At 48.0% G+C, this 20,564-nt stretch overlaps 1 protein-coding gene and 1 long non-coding RNA gene across 22 annotated transcripts; one reads left to right on the top strand and one right to left on the bottom strand.

Moving 5' to 3' along the window:
* Positions 1-632: 632 nt before the first annotated feature.
* On the bottom strand, positions 633-19,947 carry Ptpn18 (protein tyrosine phosphatase, non-receptor type 18). Of its 20 annotated transcripts, none has more exons than XM_039083208.2 (15): positions 18,113-18,269; positions 15,098-15,206; positions 14,747-14,823; positions 14,567-14,662; positions 14,429-14,467; positions 6,586-6,654; positions 5,178-5,258; positions 4,750-4,892; positions 3,575-3,641; positions 3,407-3,484; positions 3,224-3,313; positions 2,953-3,041; positions 2,109-2,314; positions 1,669-1,743; positions 633-1,484 (listed from the first exon to the last, which is right to left on the bottom strand). In XM_039083208.2, exons 1-15 carry the CDS (start codon positions 18,203-18,205, stop codon positions 1,417-1,419), a joined length of 1,380 nt encoding a protein of 459 aa, XP_038939136.1. In that variant the 5' UTR covers positions 18,206-18,269; the 3' UTR covers positions 633-1,416. The 20 variants fall into 20 exon arrangements, 19 of the variants coding, with proteins under 19 accessions (XP_038939136.1, NP_001013129.2, XP_063122948.1 ...); NM_001013111.2 differs by having other exon boundaries at positions 5,196-5,258; positions 18,113-18,221; XM_063266878.1 differs by having other exon boundaries at positions 633-1,743; positions 18,113-18,270.
* Positions 2,127-4,521, top strand: LOC134480354 (uncharacterized). Of its 2 annotated transcripts, none has more exons than XR_010054747.1 (2): positions 2,127-2,265; positions 4,103-4,521. It is a non-coding gene; the product is annotated as an uncharacterized LOC134480354 (long non-coding RNA). The 2 variants fall into 2 exon arrangements; XR_010054746.1 differs by having other exon boundaries at positions 2,129-2,265; positions 4,031-4,521.
* Positions 19,948-20,564: the final 617 nt, after the last annotated feature.

Below are 20,564 nucleotides of genomic sequence, written 5' to 3'. Positions count from 1 at the left end.
TCCCTGTATTCAGACAGGGCAGCTAAGACCCGAATAGTGCTGAGCTCAGAATTAAATCCCATCAACATAGCCATGGTTAACATTGGTTGGTTTCTCTTCCTTCAGGATGAAGGATTCTTCCTTTTCTGCAACAGCTCCCCATTTCCAGGAACTTACTGCTTTCCTGGCTGCAAGGAATTCAATGGTTCTGGCTTTGAGATTAACCTATGTGCCAAATGTCACCCTATCCCTCCTCTTCCCTTCCTTTCGTTACTCCAGGATGGTCAGCCTTAGCCCAGGCTCTGAATATAACAGCATCCTGACCCTTCTCTGCTCCCAGCTGCCTCTCGGTCTGATCAGCCCCCCTCCCCCAACTTTCGTCTTGGAGTTTAGTTTGGATTCACTGAGGTGCAGGAGATTCCCAAGGTTTCCCTGTCATCCGCCATTCCTGTTGGCTGAGCTGTTCATGGCCCAGATTTTCTAGAACTTGACAATGAGAGTAGATACTGTGGCCAAATAAGGCAAGTTTCATACACCAGCCCCTTCTGCCCCCAACACTCAAAAGGCAAAAGACCTCCCAGGACCACCATGAACCTGGGAGCCTGCAGCCACCTGTGGTCTAACACTCACGAAGCAGTATAAGGCTCTTGAGCTGAGTTTTTGACCCACTCTTTATTGAATTCTACATTAATAATTTTAATGATGTTTGCAAGTTCCCGGTAGAAGCTTTCATCAAGTTCAAGACGGGCATTCCAAGAGTCTGCAGAAGGCACTATCTGAGCCTGCAGAGGCCACAGTCAGGACTGACTAGATGAACAACTGTCATATAGACCCTGACTTGTTTGTGACATTATGGCAGTGAGGCAGGGCAGGATCAGGGCGTAGAGCATTGTACATACATTTATTCTTGAGGATCTATTTTCTTCCATTTTGAGAAAGACGGTATCTTGCAGTTCTGTCTTCTGGATGGCACACTATTTACCTGACTAGGTGATCCATTTCCCTGACCAGACGGAGATCTTTCTAGCTCATTGCAAGTTTACATGAGGATCTAATTAGACATGTCTCTAGCTGTAGGGCCAGCATGTCCATCCAGGTAGGCACCTGTCTGAGGTGCACTGTCAAGTTAGGACTCTGTCTGGGGTGCACTTTCCAGTAGGTGTATGGGGAGAAGAGTGGCGATGCTCACTCTTGATGTGCTTTCCTAAACTTTCTCAGAGTAGATCCACCACCTCCCCCACTTACCCCTCCTAGCCCCTGGCTTTGACTGCTATAACCACTGGCCAAAGTCCCTATTTGTTTTTTTCTACCCTGAGAAACTTTTATTTTGATTCAGGCCCATGAGTCCCACTCATACATAAGACAGCACACAGCAGCATGGGGGTTGCAGTCGCCCAGCCACCACTGAGTGATAGGCTGGAACTGGTACAGCACTCATTACACCCGTGTCCACTCTGCTGGAGGATCCCGTGGCCCTTTAGGTCTTCCAATGCGCAAGTTGAAGCCTAAGGGGAGAAGGGTTCCATGCGGAGGAAGGGTTCCATGCGGAGGCTGAGGTGTCAACGGGTAACCTCCTCCAAACCCGCCCCGCTCCAGATGAAGGTATGTGAAGGAGAAACCTGAATCCGGTGCCCTCGAACTCCCCAAATCCTGGGGCTCTCCAAAGCTGCATCCTATGCTCTGACTTACCTAGCCCACCAGTCTGCGCTCCATCTGTTACTTCCTCATAGGCATCAGGCCCGGAAGGGTTTTCATCCGCAGGAACTGAGGGTAGGAGAACCCCTACTAGTCAGCTCAAGCTGCTTTTAAGAGTACCAGGGACTCTTAACAGAGCGCAGCTACAGATTCCCCTCCCGAGGTATGGATTGGAGGCGGGGCCATGGGCGGGGCCAAATACCGAGGTCCGACTTTGCCGCCCGGCTTAGACAACCCAGTCTCCCAACTCAGTCTTGACCTGGAGCTCATTTGGGGGCTTGAACCCCGACAATTAGGAGCCTGGGGGCGTGGCCATGCTGGGTCCCGGCCTGAGCTCCGCGTGGCGCTTAGACGTTCCCGAACCTTATGAGAGCGGGGAACGGACGAACAGGTGCTCGCCCTCAGCTCCTCATCCCGGTAGGGCCTCAACTCACCTCGGCCCAGTGCCGTTGTCCCCTGCGCGTTTTCGGTGTGTGACACGGGCCGCTGGATACGTGGAGCCACCTGGCTGTAGATCGGGGTGTCCGTGCTGTTGGGCGCCCGCGTCCCCGGCCCTGTGCCTGCCGGAGCGCCACGCTTCTGCACCACAGCGTAAGTGTCAGCCATGGGAAGGGTCGGTGGCCCAGGCACCGAGATGCTCCTGTAGCGGACCGTAAGCAGAGGAAGTGAAAGCGCTGAGCACGGGGAGAGAGGGGGAAGGGAGCAAGCTCGGCCCAGGCAACCAGCTTCCTTCCTGCCTGCCCCAGTCCCCAGAGCAGGAAAGGAGGGAAGGGGCGGGCCACCTGAGGGTAGAAAGCAGGGGTTCCGTGTCCCTAGTAACCCTACAGCAGGAAGAACAGGGCCACATTGGCAAGTGGGACTAGGGAGGACCCCTGTAAAGCTGTATTTGGTCATGTGTCTGGGACTCCAGCCCTCCTACAATGAGACAGAGACAGGTGAATGCCCAGAAACTGTTGATGTACATAGTGAGATGGTCTCAAAACACGTGGAAGGTGAGGACCCAGGGTTGGCCTCTAACGGTCCAGCAATGTATACGCGCGCGCGCACATACACACACACACACACACACACACACACACACACACACACACACACACACGAGAGAGAGAGAGAGAGAGAGAGAGAGAGAGAGAGAGAGAGAGAGAGATTCTAAAAATACATTTACCTACTTAATTAATTGCCTTCTGGAAGACCAAGAAAGGTTAACCCAGGCTAACCCAGGATACAGGGGTTGGTGTTCCAGGGGCAGAGTGAACAGTGAGCAGACGGAGCCAGTACCTGAGAACCCCACCCAGTGGGCGGGATGTGGCAGGCAGGGCTGAGGAGGTCCTGAGGGACGAGGAGTCCTTGCAGATTGGAGCGCGGTTCTGCAGGGAAGCAGGAAGGCAGGGAGGGTCATGAGGCCATGACTCTGACGCAGGTCACTGTGGGTGCCTAGGAGGGGACAGCCTGAGGAAGGAGGGAGTTCTGAGGAGATAAAGGTGCCTTTCACAGTGAGGCCGTTACTGTTCCCAAGAGGCAGAAAGAGTGGAATTGGGCACTCCTGTACCTCCTTGAGGTTCTGGTAGAGGGGACTGTTGTTCTGGAGAGTGCGGGAGAATAGCTGAGCCACTGTGTGGTACAGGAACCTGTACTGCTCCTGTTGGGGTGAGTGGTTATTTGAGAAGAGGGGATTGGGAAGATAGGGAAGCCTCCCTGTGTCCTTGGGAAAAGACAGAGCAAGCACATATACCTCTGTCTGCACCGCTGCAGGTCGCTGTTTCCGCATCTCCAGGACCACTTCAAAGAGGCTGAAATTGGGCGGGATTGTCTGCGATACAGAGGGGAAGTGTGAATAGGCCCTGGTAGGCAGGCATGGGACGCACTGCCCTCAGAGAAGAGGTCGTCGTCGTCGTCATACCTGAGTCAGAAGCAACTGCCTCACGTAATCAACAGCACACAAGACACCTGTTCGTCCACAGCCAGCACTGACAATCGAGAATCAGAACAGACACCATCATAGCCTACCCACAATGCCCCTTTCCCCGTTTTTCCATTCTCTCCCTCCTCCCTTTCCCACAGATCTTGCTGTGTTACCCAGGCTGGCCTCTGACTTCAGGTTCCTAAGTGCTGGGATGTCAGGACTGCCTAACCCTGCAGATACCACAACCCCTTCTGAGATGAGCTGAGGGAGATCAGTACTTAGTAAATTGCAGGGTCCCTAGACTATAATCTTAAATAAAACCTTTTGATTTTATGTGTACATTAGTGTGCACCCATTTTGTGTGTGTGTGTGTGTGTGTATGTGTGTGTGTGGTGACAGTGTGGAGACAGAAGGTCAATATTAAATTTGAGACAGGGTCTCTTATTTAAATAGGATGCTCACAAATTTGCTTGACCACCTGAGTAGCAACCACCTGAATGGATTCACCTGTCTCTCATCTCCCAGCACTGGGGTTACACAGGGGGCCAAGCCACCCGTCCTGGCTTTGACTGGGTAAATGAAGACCTGAACTCAGCAAGTGCTTTGCCCACTGAGGTATTTCTTCAGCGTCGGAAAACTTTTTCTATTCACTTAGACGTGTGAACGGTCAGCTATATGTTTACTCTCCAGCGGGCAGTCTATTCCGGCTAACGATTTCAGCTCATTGCATCATGAACACACATCCAGAAGTCTCACAAGAGATGCAGCTGAGGGGCTGGGGAGATGGCTCAGTGGTTGAGAGCACTGACTGCTCTTCCAAAGGTCCTGAGTTCAATTCCAGCAACCACATGGTGGCTCACAACCATCTGTAATGGGATCTGGTGTGTCTGAAGACAGCAACAGTGTACTTACTCATATAAATAAAATAAATCTTTTTTTTTTTTGTGGTTCTTTTTTTTTCCGGAGCTGAGGACTGAACCCAGGGCCTTGCGCTTCCTAGGCAAGCGCTCTACCACTGAGCTAAATCCCCAACCCCAATAAAATAAATCTTAAAAAAAAAAAAAAAAAGATATGCAACTGAAAGCTTCAAGCCACAACCGCTCTCCCTTGCCTTGCTGTCTCATCCTCTCCCTTCTGCCTCACCAGCTCCTCATAAAGCTAATTTCCTAAACCTGCAGTGGACACAGAGGGGTCCAGGTCCAAGTCCTTGGAGGCAACGGGCCTCCTCCACCATGGTGAGAATGTGATCGGAACTGCTGGGAACCCCGTGGTCCGGCCAAGACATGTACTGTAGCTGGTGCACAGGACGGGATTCCTGAGGCAGGGGGACAGAGAATGGAAAAAATGGAAAGAAAAAAAAACATATTTATTGATCACCTACTAGAGTTCTAAGCACATTGCATTTAAATCCACCAGATAAGGTACAGTGGGAAAAGATTAAGATTTGCATAGCCTGCACAAGGCCGTGGGCTCCACCCTCTGCGTCACAAAGACAAACAGGTCCACCATGTACTAACTGGGGGTGTCGGAAACAGATTGGTATCATGAGTGTCCATTTACAGGAGAGGAGATAGCTTATCCCATGCCTGAGCCCCTTCACCTTTTGACCTTTTGGTACCTTCTGGAATGTAACCTGGAGGGTCCTGAGAGTGATGTCCGCAGTCAGTGCTGTCTCCTTTGTCTGAGCACGTGAGAAGAGGACAGAGAAAACAGAGGAGAAATAGGGATCCCCAGCCCCACATTTCATATTTCTAGAGAGCCAAGGTTTGGGGTTTGTTTTTACATTTGAGACAAGCCTTGTGTAGAGCCTAGACTGGCCTCAAACCAGAGATCCCTCTGTCTCAACCCACCATGTGCTAGGATGGCAAGTGTGTACCACCTCATATAAGTAAAGCATTCTTGATTGAAAATCAAATACTAAAAACATTTCTTAAACTCTTAGGCCTGCAGTGCTGTTTTGCATGCCTGGGATTGCTGGCTTAGCCAGGTGGTTGAGAGAGAGCTTGATGGGCCTGTCTTATAGTTCCGACTCTGGCAGACTAGCTGACTTATTGTGTCTAATTCCAAATCCTTGGGAGATTTATATTTTTTGCTTCCTTTTGCATTCTTATTACATGGGGGTTTTTTTTGTTTTTGTTTTTGTTTTGTTTTTGCTTCAAAAGAATATTTTTGGGTTGGGGATTTAGCTCAGTGGTAGAGCGCTTGCCTAGCAAGTGCAAGGCCCTGGGTTCGGTCCCCAGCTCCAAAAAAAAAAAAAAAATTTTTTAAATTGTTTCACAGCCAATGATGATATGCCCTTTGGGTGTTATGTTATTGTAAATATAGTCATATATTTTGGATTCAAATAAATTTCTAAGATTTATTTACTTATTCATTCCATATAAGTACACTTATGGCTGTCTTCAGACACACCGGAAGAGGGCATCAGATCCCATTACAGATGGTTGTGAGCTACCATGTGGTTGCCGGGATTTGAACTCAGGACCTCTGGAAGAGCATTCAGTGCTCTTAACCACTGAGCCATCTCTGCAGCCCCTCAAATAAATTTCTATGCTGACGATATGTTTAATTTTTCTTTCGGCCCAAACTTCTCCCAAAGTGTTCAAGGAAACTTTTGTCAGAACAGGGACAAAAGAGGAATGTGCACAGAAACCAAACTAATCCTTTTACAGTGAGCATAAGAGAGTCCTATTGTTCTACAATACAATGGTCTCCTTGCGTTTGTTAATGGCTAACTACCTGTATGTGGAGGGATTTCCTCCAGTAAAGAACACTATAAAACAAGAATTGTAGAAACCTGAGCAAGTCCATTTTGGTTACAGAGGTACCTGTGATCATAATTAGAGTGGTGTATTCGGAGTTTTTCTCAGTGTAAGGGAGCTGTGAGGAAAATGGTTCATCTTTCCAAGCCTAGCCCAAGGCTTCTCACTCTCTATGACTTCCATGAGATCTCTCACTCTATCCAAGGCCTGCGGAAACCACCTGTTCCCACCCTTGTGCCAGCTTACCAGGGTGATGCAGAAAGGCCCGGCCTGTAGAGGCTCCCGCTCCTGGGCCCAGTAGCGTTCACACTTCCTCTGCAAAGTAAGGCGGGGAAGGCAAGGAGTGAATGGGCAGGTCCCGTTCAGAGTGGCAGGACGCCCTGAGAGCTGCTTGTGGGAGGGCCAGCAGCTTCAGCTGTGAGGGCAGCTGCTGAGTATGACATAAACGCACAGCATAGGAGCAAGCTTCTGATCTCGCAGCGGGAAGACAGGTCAGGATATCCTCCTACCGGGCTGTCACTAAGCGAGGGTGGTGCTCACTAAGTCGACTACCTGGCCTACCGCCTTGACTTCACTGAGCTGTAGGAACCAAGAGCTCTGGGATTCCACCATGCCTCAGAAGCACAGATCGCGGCTCAGAGAGGACGGCGACAAAGAATTTGCAGGGAAGAGAGAGCCAAGCAAACAGAAGCCAGGGAAACAGGAAGCAGCGCCAGAAGATAAAACCTGTCTTCCTAGAAAAGTAAAACACTCGAGACATTCTTTAACCAGAGTCGATGCAGTCTAACACTGAACTGTGCTACGCTTAAAATCCAGCATCCGCTGTCCTTGACAACCAAAAATGTAGCAAAATGTCGGCTAATCAGAGAGTATATAAAAGATCAGAAGTGAAAGAGGAAAAAGAGGCGAAGACCTTAACATAGCAATGGAAAAGGAACATAACAAGGAATATAATTAAATGCAAGAATCAGCCATCGATGGAAGTCCCAAGCACAATTCACTAAGAGCAGGGTAAAGCCCCGGAGGAAGACTGCACAGAGACAAAGAAGAGAAGCCTGAAATCAGCAAGAGAATCAGTCCTTTGTGGGACCCACCGTCCCCAGAGTCTTGGAGAGATGATCTAAGAACAGGAAAAAAATGTTTAATTTGCAGTATGTGCATGAGTGTTTTGTCTACATGTATGTCTGGGTACTATGTGTATGCTGGTGCCTGAGGCCAGAAGTGAGCACTCAGTCTCTTGGACCTGGAGTTGTAAATGGTTGTGAGCCCCCATGTGAGTTCTGAGAATTGAACTTGCAACCTCTGGAAGAACAGCCAGGGCTCTTAGCCCCTGAGCCATCTCTCCAGTCCCAGAGAAAACAGAAATTATACTTTAAGAGATAAAAGCTGGGCTGGAGAGATGGCTCAAGGGTTAAGAGCCCTGACTGCTCTTCCAGAGGTCCTGAGTTCAAATCCCAGCAAACACACGGCGGCTCACAACCACCTGTAATGAGATCTGATGCCCTCTTCTGGTCTGTCTGAGGACAGCTACACTGTGCTTATATACATAAAATAAATCTCTAAGAGAGAGAGAGAGAGAGAGAGAGAGAGAGAGAGAGAAGCTGGTGCTGGAGAGATGCCTCAGTGGTTAAGAGCACTGACTAGAGGTTATGAGTTCAATTCCCAGCAACTGTAAGGTGGCTCACAACCATCTATAAAGGGATTCAATGCCCTCTCCTGGTGCATCTGAAGACGACGACAGAGTATTCACATACATAAAATAAATACAAAATGTTTCTTTTAAAAGGAAAGAAAAACAGTACATTCCCCCAAAACTGTTGAGACTAAAAAAGTCAGTAATCTGTACTGAGTGGGGAAAACACATAAAGGAAGCAATGTTGAAGCACCCCAGGACCCAACTGACTAAAACCAGAACAATACTAAAGAGAAAAATGTAGGATGATAATTTCATTCATAAATTAGGATATCTTTATATCCTAAACATGCTGGAACTGAAAAGAAACCTTGGGCTAGATATTTGGCTCAGTGGGTAAAGGTATTTGCCTCCAAACCTGACAGTCTAAATTGTCCCACGTGCAAGGTCCCACATGCAAGGGAGAGAAGTGAGTCTTAGTTGTTCTCTGCCCTCCATACACGTGCCTTAGCACACTTGTCCCCCACCCCATGATGTGTTTATAAAAGGATAAAGAGAGGAGGGGTTGTGTTCGATGGAGGTGTGGTGACCTATGGGGTAAAGGGGGTGCCTCAGCGGGCCCATGCTGAGACATCCCTTCCCCCTGAGGGACCAGCCACCCGATGGTATAGTATAGAATAGAGTTTATTCAGGGCATGCAGAGGGGAGTTAAGAGTGTAGGAGAGGCAGAAAAAAGGGGAGAGGGGGAAGGAGGGGAAGGGGGGGGACTGGCCATGAGCACGTGGAGAGAAAGAGAATGGGGAGAGAGTGGGGGCAGGAAGGCAAGAGCAAGAGGGGAGCAAGAGAGCAAAAGAGGGAGGAGGGGCAAGCAGCCTCTTACAGTGTCAGGCATACCAGGCTGTTGCCAGGAAATTGTGGGGTGGAGCATGCCTGGCTGTTGCCAGGTAACTGTGGGTGGAACTTAGAATGCTAACATCCCATAAATAAACTAACTCGATGGAAACCTCATCAGTCAAAAAGGAGGCAAATTCATTGCAAGCAAATACATAAGAAGAAGCTCCTCATATAAATGGAACGGACACCCGATGGAAACTTGAAACTATAGAAAACAGAAAAGACACAGATCACGCGGTTACATTGAAACATTCCTCACACTTTTGCCTCCTGTAAGAAAAAAAGCAAATTAGTGACATTTATTAAAGAAGCAGAATTAATACCAACCTTTCACACACCCTTGAAAAAACCTGAAGGATCATGAACATGACCCAGCACACGGAGGCTGTGTAGGGCCCTCCTATGGAAATCAGGCATCACAAGGAAAGCAAAGTACCTACCAGGATCTCATGAACTTAGAGCTCAATTACTAGCCAAGTATTATGCACCATAGCCGAGTAGGTTTAATTTTAGGAATGCAAGGCTTTTGACAATGAAAACGCATCCGTGTCAGAGCCTTGCTGGGTAATTTATCAGGTGCTGTATAAGTGTGAGTATCTGAGCTGCATCCCCAGAGCCTACATAATGCTTGCACACAGTTGCGTGCATTTATCATTCTAGCATCCTTTCAAGAGAGGAGGCAGAATCCCTGGAATCTTGTACCTCAGCAGCAAAACAAGAGACCCTGTTTCAAACAAGGAGGGTAAAGACCAACACTAGAGCTTGTCTTGTGACCTCCACACTCATGCTATGGCACACACACACACACACACACACACACACACACACACAGAGAGAGAGAGAGAGAGAGAGAGAGAGAGAGAGAGAGAGAGAGAGAGGAAATCTATGCACAATTAAAAACTAAAACCCACTGGCGTCAGATATCATGTTAATAGACCACAAAGCAAAAACACAAGATCAGGGACTGGAGAGATGGCTCAGCAGTTAAGAGCACTGGCTGCTCTTCAAGTGGTCCTGAGTTCAAATCCCAGCAACCACATGGCTCACAGCCATCTGTAATGGATCCGATGCCCTCTTGTAGTGTGTCTGAAGACAACTACAATGTACTCATACACATAAAATAAATAGATCTTGAAACAAAACAAACAAAGAACCCATGGGGGGGCACTTGACGAACCAACCTAGCTTCACAGATTAAAAAAAAAAAAAAGTAAAAAGAATTGGGAGTAGAAAGGAATTCTTCATCAAGGCCAAGAGCACCCAAAAACTCCACAAGAGATGCCAGTGATGATTCTAGGAAGCACAGGATGGAGTCAGGAGCACACCAGTTCTAACCTCATCCAAGCCTACAGAAGCACAACAGGGGAAAGGGGGCCTTGAGGGTGGATGGGGAGGGACAGAGAAGAGGAAGTGACGTGAAGGAGAAGAGGAAGTGACGTGAAGGAGACAGAGGAGAGGGCGTAGCGTAGGGAGCGTGGGGGAGGAGTCGGCACGAATGCTGGGAAAGGAAGAAGCAAAGCTTTGATCTGTATATGACGTGACTCCATCTTTGGGGGAAGCTACTAAAGAATGCACACTTCACACGCCGGGCTAATAAACTCAGTAAGGTCGCTGGAACAGATCAGTGCAGGACTGTCGATTTTGCATCGTTACTGAGTATAAGCTATTTGGTGTGTCCTAAATTAAAATATAAAGTATATGACATAAAATATAAAATATATGACATAAATTTTCAAAGTTGTAAATTTTAGTCTTGGCTGACCTGGAACGTGCTGTGTTGACCAGGCTAGTGTAAAACTTACAGAGATGCACCTGCCTCTGCCCACCAAAGGCACACATACCATGCCAGACAAGTTCATTCTTTTTTCTTTTCTTTTCTCTCTCTTTCTTTCCCTTTTTCTTTTGTCCTTCCTTCCTTCCTCCTTTCCTTCTTTCCTTCCTTCCTTTCTTTTTCTTTTCCTGTTTTTTGAGACATATTTCTCAGTGTAGCCTTGGCTATCCTGGAACTCCATCTATAGAAGAGGGTGGGACCTTGAACTCACAGAGATCCTCTTGTCTCTCGAGTGCTAAGATCAAACGCATGCACCGGCACTGCCCAACTAAGTACTTTTATCTAGAACTCTTTCAACTCAGTACCAAAGACAATAACCCAATTTTAAAATGGAACCTGGATATATGTCTCTCCAGAGAAAACCCACAAATAGACAAAAACACATGAAAAACAAAACAAAAAAATGAGTGGGTTTTTTTTCTCTCTCTTTTTAAGATTTAATTTTTGTCAGGCAGTAGCGGGGCACACCTTGAATCCCAGCACTGAAGAGGTGCAGGTAGGCAGATCTCTGAGTGTGAGGACAGCTTGGTCTACAGAGTGAATTCAGACAGGGCTACACAGAGAAACCCTGTCTACAAACGAACAAAGACTTCTCTTTAATTGGGGAGGTTACATGACTGTGAATGCAGGTGACTGGAGCTGAAATTACAAGTCCTTACAAGCCACTTGATGTTGATATTATGAACCAAATGTGGTTTCTTGACAATGGTAGAATATACTCTTAACCAGTGAGCCATCTCTCCATCCCCATGAGTGGGAAGTAAATAACTACTGGAGAGATGGCTCATGGATAACAGTTGCTGAACAAGAATGAGGCTCTGAATTCAAATACCCAGCACCCACAGGAAATGACTCGTATGCCCCTGTAACCCCAGCATGGCAGAGGCAGAGGCAGGAGGATCTCTGAAGCATTGTTACCAGCCTAGCTCCAGGCTAAGTGAAACACCCGTGTCAGGGGGAAAGGCAGAACGTGGATAGAACAGAACACCTGACATCCTTTTTTGGCCTCTAAATGTGTGCATTTCACACATCACACACACACACACACACACACACACACACACACACACACACACACACACGAATGCATGCAAAGCACCAAGTGTTGCTGAACCTGCAGAGAAGCTAAAACCCCTATCTGGTAGAAGAGTAAAAGGTATAGCCACTGTGGAAAAAAAAAAGTTAAACAATCCGACTGCGGATTTATACTCAAATAATTGAAAAAACAGAGAGTCCTAGAGTGATAGCTCAGCAGTTAAGAGGGCTGCACGAAAAAAAAAAAAAAAAAAGGGGGGGGGCTGCACGACCATGAACACTGGAGCTCAGACCCCAGCGCCCATATAACAAGCCAGGCACCTTTGTATGTTTGTGCCCCAGCTCAGCGGTGGGCAGAGGCAGGAAGAAGATCTCTGGGGCTTGCCGGCTTCCAGCTGAGCTGAGAAAATTCAAGCACTGAGTTCAGGGAGGACCCCCAGGAGGAACAAAAGAGCCAGCAGAGTCTCTCAAGCCTTTAAAGCCAGCAATGTAGCAGGAGCAGGGGGTGCAGGGACAGGTGGGTCTCTGTGAGTTCGTGACCAGCCTCGCCTACATAGTGAGTTCCAGGCCAGCCAGGGGGACAGAGTGAGATGTCTGAGACAGAGGCCTACACCCACAACCACACCCGTACATACACTGACTCACACAAATGAAAACAAAAGTCAGAAGCAAACACATAACTGTTTACCAGTGTGTGCCAACAGTATCAGCCACAGTGGTCTGAAAGGAGAGCAGCCCGACTGTGTATCAACAGATGAATGGGTACAGAAGACTTGACACAAAGCCACGGCATAGTCAGTCGTAAGACGAATGACATTACGGTACCCATGACGACATGGACAGACCTTAAAACTATCGAGGGAAAGAAACCAGAAACAGAGAGGGACACTTATTTTATAATCCTATTTACATGGTGCCAACTAGGACAGGCAGTTAGTTCAATGGAGACAGAAGACAGGTGGCCAGGACCAGGGGAGCAGGAGTTTATGCTTTTTATTTGTGTGTGTGGTTTTTTGTGTGGTTGTCTGTGTGTGTGTGTGTGTGTGTGTGTGTGTGTGTGTGTGTGTGTGTGTGTTTGAATGAAAAGTTAAATGTGTTTGGGTGCCCAAGGAGGCTAGAAGTAGGCATCAGATCCCTTTGGGGCTGGACTTACAGGCAATTGTAAGCTGTTTGATGTGGGTATGGGGGCCTAGGACTTCAGGTCCTCTACAAGAGTAACAAGTGCTCTTAACCTCCAGACGTCTTTCAGCCCCTTAAATGACAATTTATGTTTACATATATTTTACTACATGGTTTAAAAGAACCAGTTAGAGATTCCTTCCTATTTCCAACAATGGCTATAATGAGAGAGAGAGGGGTGGGGCAGGGAACAGGCAAGATGGCTCACTGGATAAAAACACTTGTTGCCAAGACAATCCCAGGGACCCACATGGTTGAAAGAGACAGCCAATTCCCAAAGTTGTCTCTGACCTCCACCCCATATTCCACGACACGCTTGTGTACACATGCACATACCCCTGCACACAATAAGTAAAAGGTTTTCAAAATGAGAAGGAACCAGAACTGTTGGCAAGGATATAAGGAAACTGGACTTGTGCACTGTGGATGGAAATGTAACCTGATACAGCTACTATGGAAAACAGCCTGTCACTTCCTTAAACTAGAGTTAAAACTAGAGTTCCTCTATGAACCAGCAATTCCACCCAACGTATGTTCGAGAAACGAAAGTTCGTGTCCGCACAAAGGCTTGCATATGAATATTCATGGCGGCGTGATTCAGAGAAACAATCCAGCATCTACAAACTGCTTAGAGTGGGGAGTGAAATATAGGTCCATTCAATGGGGGGAGGGGTGCTATTCAGCCATCCAAAGAACACTAGCAAGAGCCAAGAACACAAAGAGAAAGAAGCCATTCGCAAAGCCACCTGCCACACAGTTCTATTTCGTGTTACACACACAGAGTCGGCAAATCTACTGGCGTTGCCTGTGACTCTAAACACAGGTGGATGGAGTGGTGAAAGTGTCGATGGTCTCCCCCGAGTCACCCAGGCTGGCCTCAAACTTTTGATCCGCTCACTTTGGCCTCCCAAGAACCTGAAGAACATACGGTAGGGAGCTGCCAGGCCTGGCTAAACGGACGAATCATATCCCAGTAAGAAGGCAGTCGAAGATAAAAATAATAGCTTGTGGGAGGGTTGTCATCCTATGGTGACATGCATTTCACATTTCGAACTATCCCATGTGCTGAGGTAGATGAGAACTAGGAAGGAACATGGGAAAACACAGGAAGGAGTTAGAGGGGGGCATGTGGAGGTCCAGGTAACATAATGGGCTCTGGCAAAGTCCACGGCTGAGGACGGCACCAAGGCAGATCCTTCTCTGGCTCATCTGAGAATAGCCAAGGTAGAGGGGAGTATAAGGGGCAGGAAAGGGTATAGAAAGACCAGGGTGGAAACTCTTCAGTACAGTCCTTAGCCATGTTGTGAGCTGGTAGGAAGCCGGTACTGAGGGGACAACCTCATAGTCAAAAGGAAAAAGATCAAGGCAAAATGAGGACCAGTGGCTTTTGCAGAGCTGCAGTGGAGTCAGCCAAGGGCTGCACTTCTGGTTATAGGGACAAGAAGGAGACCCCCCCCCCCAAGCCTCCCCTCCTCCCTGCATTCTTCTTTGCACTCTAGGAGCCCGAGGATACATACCCGTCCATTTTCTGTCTCCTGACAGGCCATCAAGATCACCTAGACAAACGGCAAGGAAGAGGGAGGCCACTGAATAAGGAGACAACGGAAGGACAGGGACTCAGAGCCATGCCCCTCTCTCTGCCCCAAAAAGCTGACCTTGACTCCAAACTCCCAAACCAGGCGCCAGAAGTCCAACAGAGTGTGAGGCAGGGGTCCTTGCGTCGCAATGTAGGCCTGGCTTCCATCTGTGCCCTGGGAAAGTCCCACTCATTAACGAGATTCTGAAGCCCGTCCCAACCCTCCCAAAGCCACCTGTTCCCTGATCACTAGCCTGACCCGGATGAAGTTGGCATTAATGTAATCTCCGTGTCCTTCCTCCTGGAGCAGGGAAAGGATGACTCTCGTCTCATCATCTGCCAGAGGGTGAGACATGTGGAGGGGTCTGGTGTCAAGTCTCTGACACCCTCCCAGGCAAAAGCAAGCAGGGTGACAGCACACTAGTGGGTTTCTGCCCCCTTGTGGCTTCAGGGAGTAATGCAGCCACCTCAAGCCTGGGTGATGGTTATGGAAGAGGTAGGGATGGGACGGGTGGGAGGGGTTGGCTGTGGGTGGGTGTAGCCAGATGGGCACTGCCACTCAGCATTTGTGCAAGTGGCACTGACTCCCTCAAGACACCATCTGACTTACACGGTACCACGTCTTTGTAGCGGTTCTTCTTTGAGTTTCCCTGCTGACTGCCGGCTTTAGTGGAGCACACACCTTCAGTCTTCCAGGCCACTGAGCGGGCCTTAATGTCCTAGTGGGAGGCACCGTGAGCAGAAGGAACAGAGCAAGACCCATCCGTAGTCGGATGGGTGTGATAATATCTAGGACAGCAGGTGAAAGCCAGACTCAGTGCTAGGGGATTCCGGCATCCCAAGTGGCAACTATCCACTCTCCTCATTGCGCAGAAGAACGTTGTTGTAGGAAGTGGTTGAGTAACTTGCCAAAGGTCCCACGAGGAGGTACCCCAAAAAGGGTTGAACCTGCACACTCCACCTCTCAGACCTGTACACTCAACCGTGTTACAGTGTACTATAAATAGCGATAATAACATATGCATTCTTTGCACCCAAAAGATTGTTCAGTGCATACGATAAGCACTTTCTGCACAGGTCTGAAGATTTTGTACTCATTCCCCACATCCCACACCATAAGGAGAGAGAAGCCACACCAGAAAGTTGTCCTCTGACCTGTACATAGGTACTGTGGCCTACACAAAACCCACACTCCCAAACAAAGGACACTGGAGCAAGGGAGATGCCTCAGTTGGTGCAGGTACTTGCCACTAAGCCTGATGACCTGACTTTCACCACAAGGTAAGGTAGTAGTGTAAAATTAACTCTCACGGTTGTCCACAGTCTCCCCCCCAAAAAAATAAGTGTGCGCACATACATAATTAAAAAACAAAAACCAAAGTTCAAAGTCATCCTTGGCTGCATATTGAATTCAAGACCTGCCTGAACTACATGAAACCCTGTCGTAAAAACATAATAGTGGGCTGGAGAAACGGTTGAGTGGTTAAAAGCACTGACTGCTCTTCCAGAGGTCCTGAGTTCAATTCCCAGCAACCACATGGTGGCTCCCAACCACCTATGATGGGATCCGATGACCTCTTCTGGTGTGTCTGAAGACAGTGACAGTGGACTCACATACATAAAATGAACTTTTTTAAAAAATTAAAAATAAATACTTATACAAGATGCAGCATGATATGCCATAGATATGAGGTATAATAGATATGAGGTATAATATATAACACGTAAGAAATTGCTATAGGTACTTAATAGCTGGTACATTATAATAACTAGCGAGAGGTATCACTCCTATTGGGTGTTCATATTTGTGATGATTGCCGTTGTGTCTGGGCCGCCATTCCAAAGTGGTTTACTTATGCCAATCAGGTTATTCCAGCCCCCAGAGACACCTTCTTCCTACAGTGGGTGTTTCAATCACAGCGGTAGGAAAGTCAAAGTTCTGGAGTGAGTGAGTGCAAGACTCTGCATGCAGCCCTCAGAACTGCTCTCCTCAACCCGAAAGACACACCACATGCATGTGTGGGCACAGCTTCCTGCTTGCGACGTTTATATTTTATGCTGATAAATTTCTTATGTTACAGCATTCTGCATGTGCAAACTATTTGGATTCATATTTAATCTGCCCATATGCCTGTTGTGTATTTACTTATGGACTTAATAAATTTGGTTTGATTTTTTTTGTTTGCTTTTTGGTTTTGGTTTTTGGCTTTTGTTGTTGTTTTTTGCTTTTCTTTTTGCTTCCCCCCCCCCCCAGACCCGTGTAGCCCTGGAAGTCCTGGAACTCACTCTGCAGACCATGCTGGACTTGAACTCGGAGATTCACCTGCCTCTGCTTTGCCAAGTGCTGAAATTAAATCTGTGTGCTACCCTCACCCTGCTATAAATTTGGTACTTATTAGTGTTTGTTGTATCTGTTGTGGTATTGTGGTTGGTTTGTTGCTATTTTGTGTCGTTTGTTTTGCTTGCTTAGTTAGTTGGGTTTTGTTTGTTTGTTTGTTTGTTTGTTTGTTTTTGAGACAAGGTCTCCCTACATAGCCCTGGATGTCCTGGAGTTCTCTGTGTAGACCAGACTGACTTTAGATTTACAGAGATCTTCTGCCCCTGCCCTAAGTGCTAGGATTAAAGACCTGTACCACCACAGTGCTGTACTGTTATTGGTTTACATATTGGTCTTTGTGTAAACTATCTTTTTCATTTTCTTGAGACAATCTCCAGAGTGGTCACAAATTATTTAACTCAGGTTGGAATTGAACTCGTTGTTATCCTCCTGTTTTAGGCTGTCATCTGCTGGAACTACAGGCATATACCATCATGCCACGCTGTAAATGATCACTTAACGTCACATCTATTTCTATATCTTTATAGTTTATATTTCTGAGTTTGATAACAGAGTATTACGTATTTGGATCACGTCAACTATATTTAAAATACTTCAATACACGTTGTGTGCCGTGGCTGAGTGGAATTCCCTCTTACAAACTTGATTGGTCTGATGTAACGTTTACCAACTTCTGTAAGCCCCGTTAAACGTACCTGTCTAGCCAGTGAATGTCCAATACGTGCTAGGTGCATCTACCCAAATCACCTCATTTTCAGACCGGCTTGGCTTTTAACAATCACAATTCAAAACAGGTGAAACTGAGGTCAGAGCTCCCAGGGCCACAGCGCTGAAAAGCCCTAGTTTAGCCTGGAAACTTGGAGCCCAAAGGCTAGGCGACAAGTTTCCTTGTTCCTCTTTCTGTTGCCCCAAGCCACTTCCTCCCAGGGATTGCAAGGTGACCCAGGAGTGGGGGACTGGAGTCCTGCGCAGGTGTGCTGCCTCCCTCCCCGGCGGAAACCACCGCCCCGCTTGGGATAAGGTTTGCTCCGGGAGCTCGACAACGACACCTATAGTGTCTGGCTACTCCCAGACAGCGACCGACTTCACCCTTTGGACACCTGCGGGCAGAGTGCGAAAGGCTGGGAGAGAGTCAGGGTGAGAGAAGTGCGGGGAGAGGAAACCGGAGAGCTGGTGGCAGAAGACGCCCCGGGAGCTGAGAGGAAAAGGCAGGGCTTTCACATTGCACAGTTGGACAGCCGTGGGGAGCGCCTGGCTGAGAAGCTTGATGGCTGGAGTGTCACTCACGCTGAACTCACGGGCGAGGATTGCCCCCTCCCGGTGGTCCCGGGCCTCCTGCTGCTCCAAGAAGCTCCTCACTAGGTCCGATTGGCGACTCATACTGCAACCCGCTCGCGAGGTCTCCGCAGGGAGCGCTCCGACCCAGAGAGTTTAGATGCTGCGGGGCGGGGCCTCTATCCTAGCAGCCAATGAAGGCCGGTAATGGCGCGCCCCTCGGCCAATGGCATTAGGAGTTCACTCCTTGCGCCCCGCCTACAGGCGCGGACCGCTGCTGCAGCCGATCTGTCCGTTCCTGTGGCTGCGGGTCCAGCAATTCCCGGCTGCCGCCTCGAGTACTTCGGCTGCTGTGCAACTAGTGAAGTCCTCACAGAGCGCTCGGTCTCATTTGCCTTTCCAGGGGGATGGCCGCGCTCTCTATCTCGCAGGCCAGGTTCCCAAGGTTGCTCCGGACTCCCGATCGGCCTGCCCGCTCCGACATTCTACAGCCCCGCGACAGCGGAATATGAGCGAGGTCGAGTGAAAGGCAAGCTTCGAAGAAAATACTACCCTGCCACTGTGCTCTGGGAAAAGGCCTACTTTCTGAGACCTGCTGGAAAAGCGGGGACACCAGGATTCAGTCCTAACTTGAGGATCTTAACCCACACCCCTCTGGGAGGAAGAGAATGAGGCAAATAGGTCTCAACGCCACCCCCTACCCGTCCCGCGCCCCCTTCAGAACATCTGATGCTCAAGCTCCTGGGGTCCTCCTGGAGACCAGACTGGAGAAGAGGCTGCACTAAGGTTGTAGCTGTATTATAGTGTCTGTCCCAGAATTCAGAAGGTGGAGACAAGAGAATCAGAAGGTCACCCTCGCTCACACTGTGAATTCCAAGTTAGCTTGTGATATATGAAACCCTGCCTCAATGAAAGAAAGAAAGAAAGAAAGAAAGAAAGAAAGAGAGAGAGAGAGAGAGAGAGAGAGAGAGAGAGAGAGAGAGAGAAGGAAGGAAGAGGAGGAAGGAAGGAAGGAAGGAAGGAAGGAAGAAAGAAAGAAAGAAAGAAAGAAAGAAAGAAAGAGAGGAAGGAAGAAAGAAGGAAAGAAAGAAAGGGAAGATGTTTTAATGATGGTGGAATGGTTCAGTGGAAAAATGCACTTGTTACCAAGCATGACGACCTGAATTTGATACCTAGGACCCACATAGTAGAAAGAGGAGAAAATCCACTAGAGAGTTGTCCTTTGACAACTACACAGGTTCTATGGTGAGGGTGTATCCCCCTACACACAAAATAAAATAAGGGGAGGGGGGGCTTCCAAAACACAGGCTTCAGCAGATTGGGTAGCACCACCCTCAGGGGAACTAAAGAATTTCTAGGATTAACAACTCTCTGTTGAGGGAGGGCTCAAAGGAAATCTATTTGGGGTTGTGTGGAAAGGTAGGGCTAAAAAGGATTGAACGTTCTTTAAGTCATTGGAAGACCAGTGGGGTCATTGGTAAAAGGCTGTCAAGTGGTCATCAGTGTTTAAATGAAGAAATGGATAGCAGCTTTAAAAGTCAGACAAGGGGCTGGAGAGGTGGCTCAGCGGTTAAGAGCACTGACTGCTCTTCCAGAGGTCCTGAGTTCAAATCCCAGCAACCACATGGTGGCTCACAACCATCTGTAATGAGATCTGATGCCCTCTTCTGGTGTGTCTGAAGACAGCTACAATGTACTCATATATAATAAATAAATAAAATATTAAAAAAAAAAAGTCAGACAAGACCTGGTTTGGCCTTTATCACTAGATCTCCGTCCTACTTACGTCACCGCCCAGGGCAACATAACAGCTAGATAGTATGAGGGTAGGGGTTGTATCCAAAAAAACTTTTCACTGAAAGGGGGAAGATGGCAGTAAGATGGCTCAGCAGGTAAAAGCCTTGCTGCCACACCTATCAAGATTCGCTCCATCCGCTGACACACAAGGTAGAAAGCAAAAAAAAAAAAAAAAAAAAAAAAAAAAAAAAAAAAAAAAATCCAAGTTGTCCTCTGACCTCCTTATGAACAGCCTTGTTCGTAAACACTTAAATAAATGTAATAAAAACCGTTAGAAGGACTGGGGTGATGGCTCATCAGTTAAGAGCTCTGGCTGCTCTTCCAGATGACTGGGTTTTGATTCCCAGCACTCACATGGTAGGTAGCTTTGCAACATCAGAAACTTGAGTTCCAGGGGGACCCAATGCCCTCTTCTGGCCTCCACAAGCAGCAGGCATGCACATGGTGCAGATGTACAGGAAAGTAAAGTACTCAGATACATAAAAATATTTTTTTTTTCTGAGACAGGGTTTCTATGTGTAGCCTCGGCTGTCCTGGAACTAGCTCTGAAGGCTGGCTCCGAAGGCACAGAAATCCACCTGCCTCTGCATTGGGGGTGCTGGTATTAAAGGCTAGTGCCACCACCTCCCAGCCAAATAAAATTTTAAAAAGTTTTAGAAACCTCGTT

The sequence above is a fragment of the Rattus norvegicus genome, chromosome 9, assembly GCF_036323735.1.
Source record: "Rattus norvegicus strain BN/NHsdMcwi chromosome 9, GRCr8, whole genome shotgun sequence".
Lineage (NCBI taxonomy): Eukaryota > Metazoa > Chordata > Mammalia > Rodentia > Muridae > Rattus > Rattus norvegicus.
Note: the sequence above shows the minus strand (reverse complement) of the source record. Positions and strands in the feature narration are given on the sequence as shown.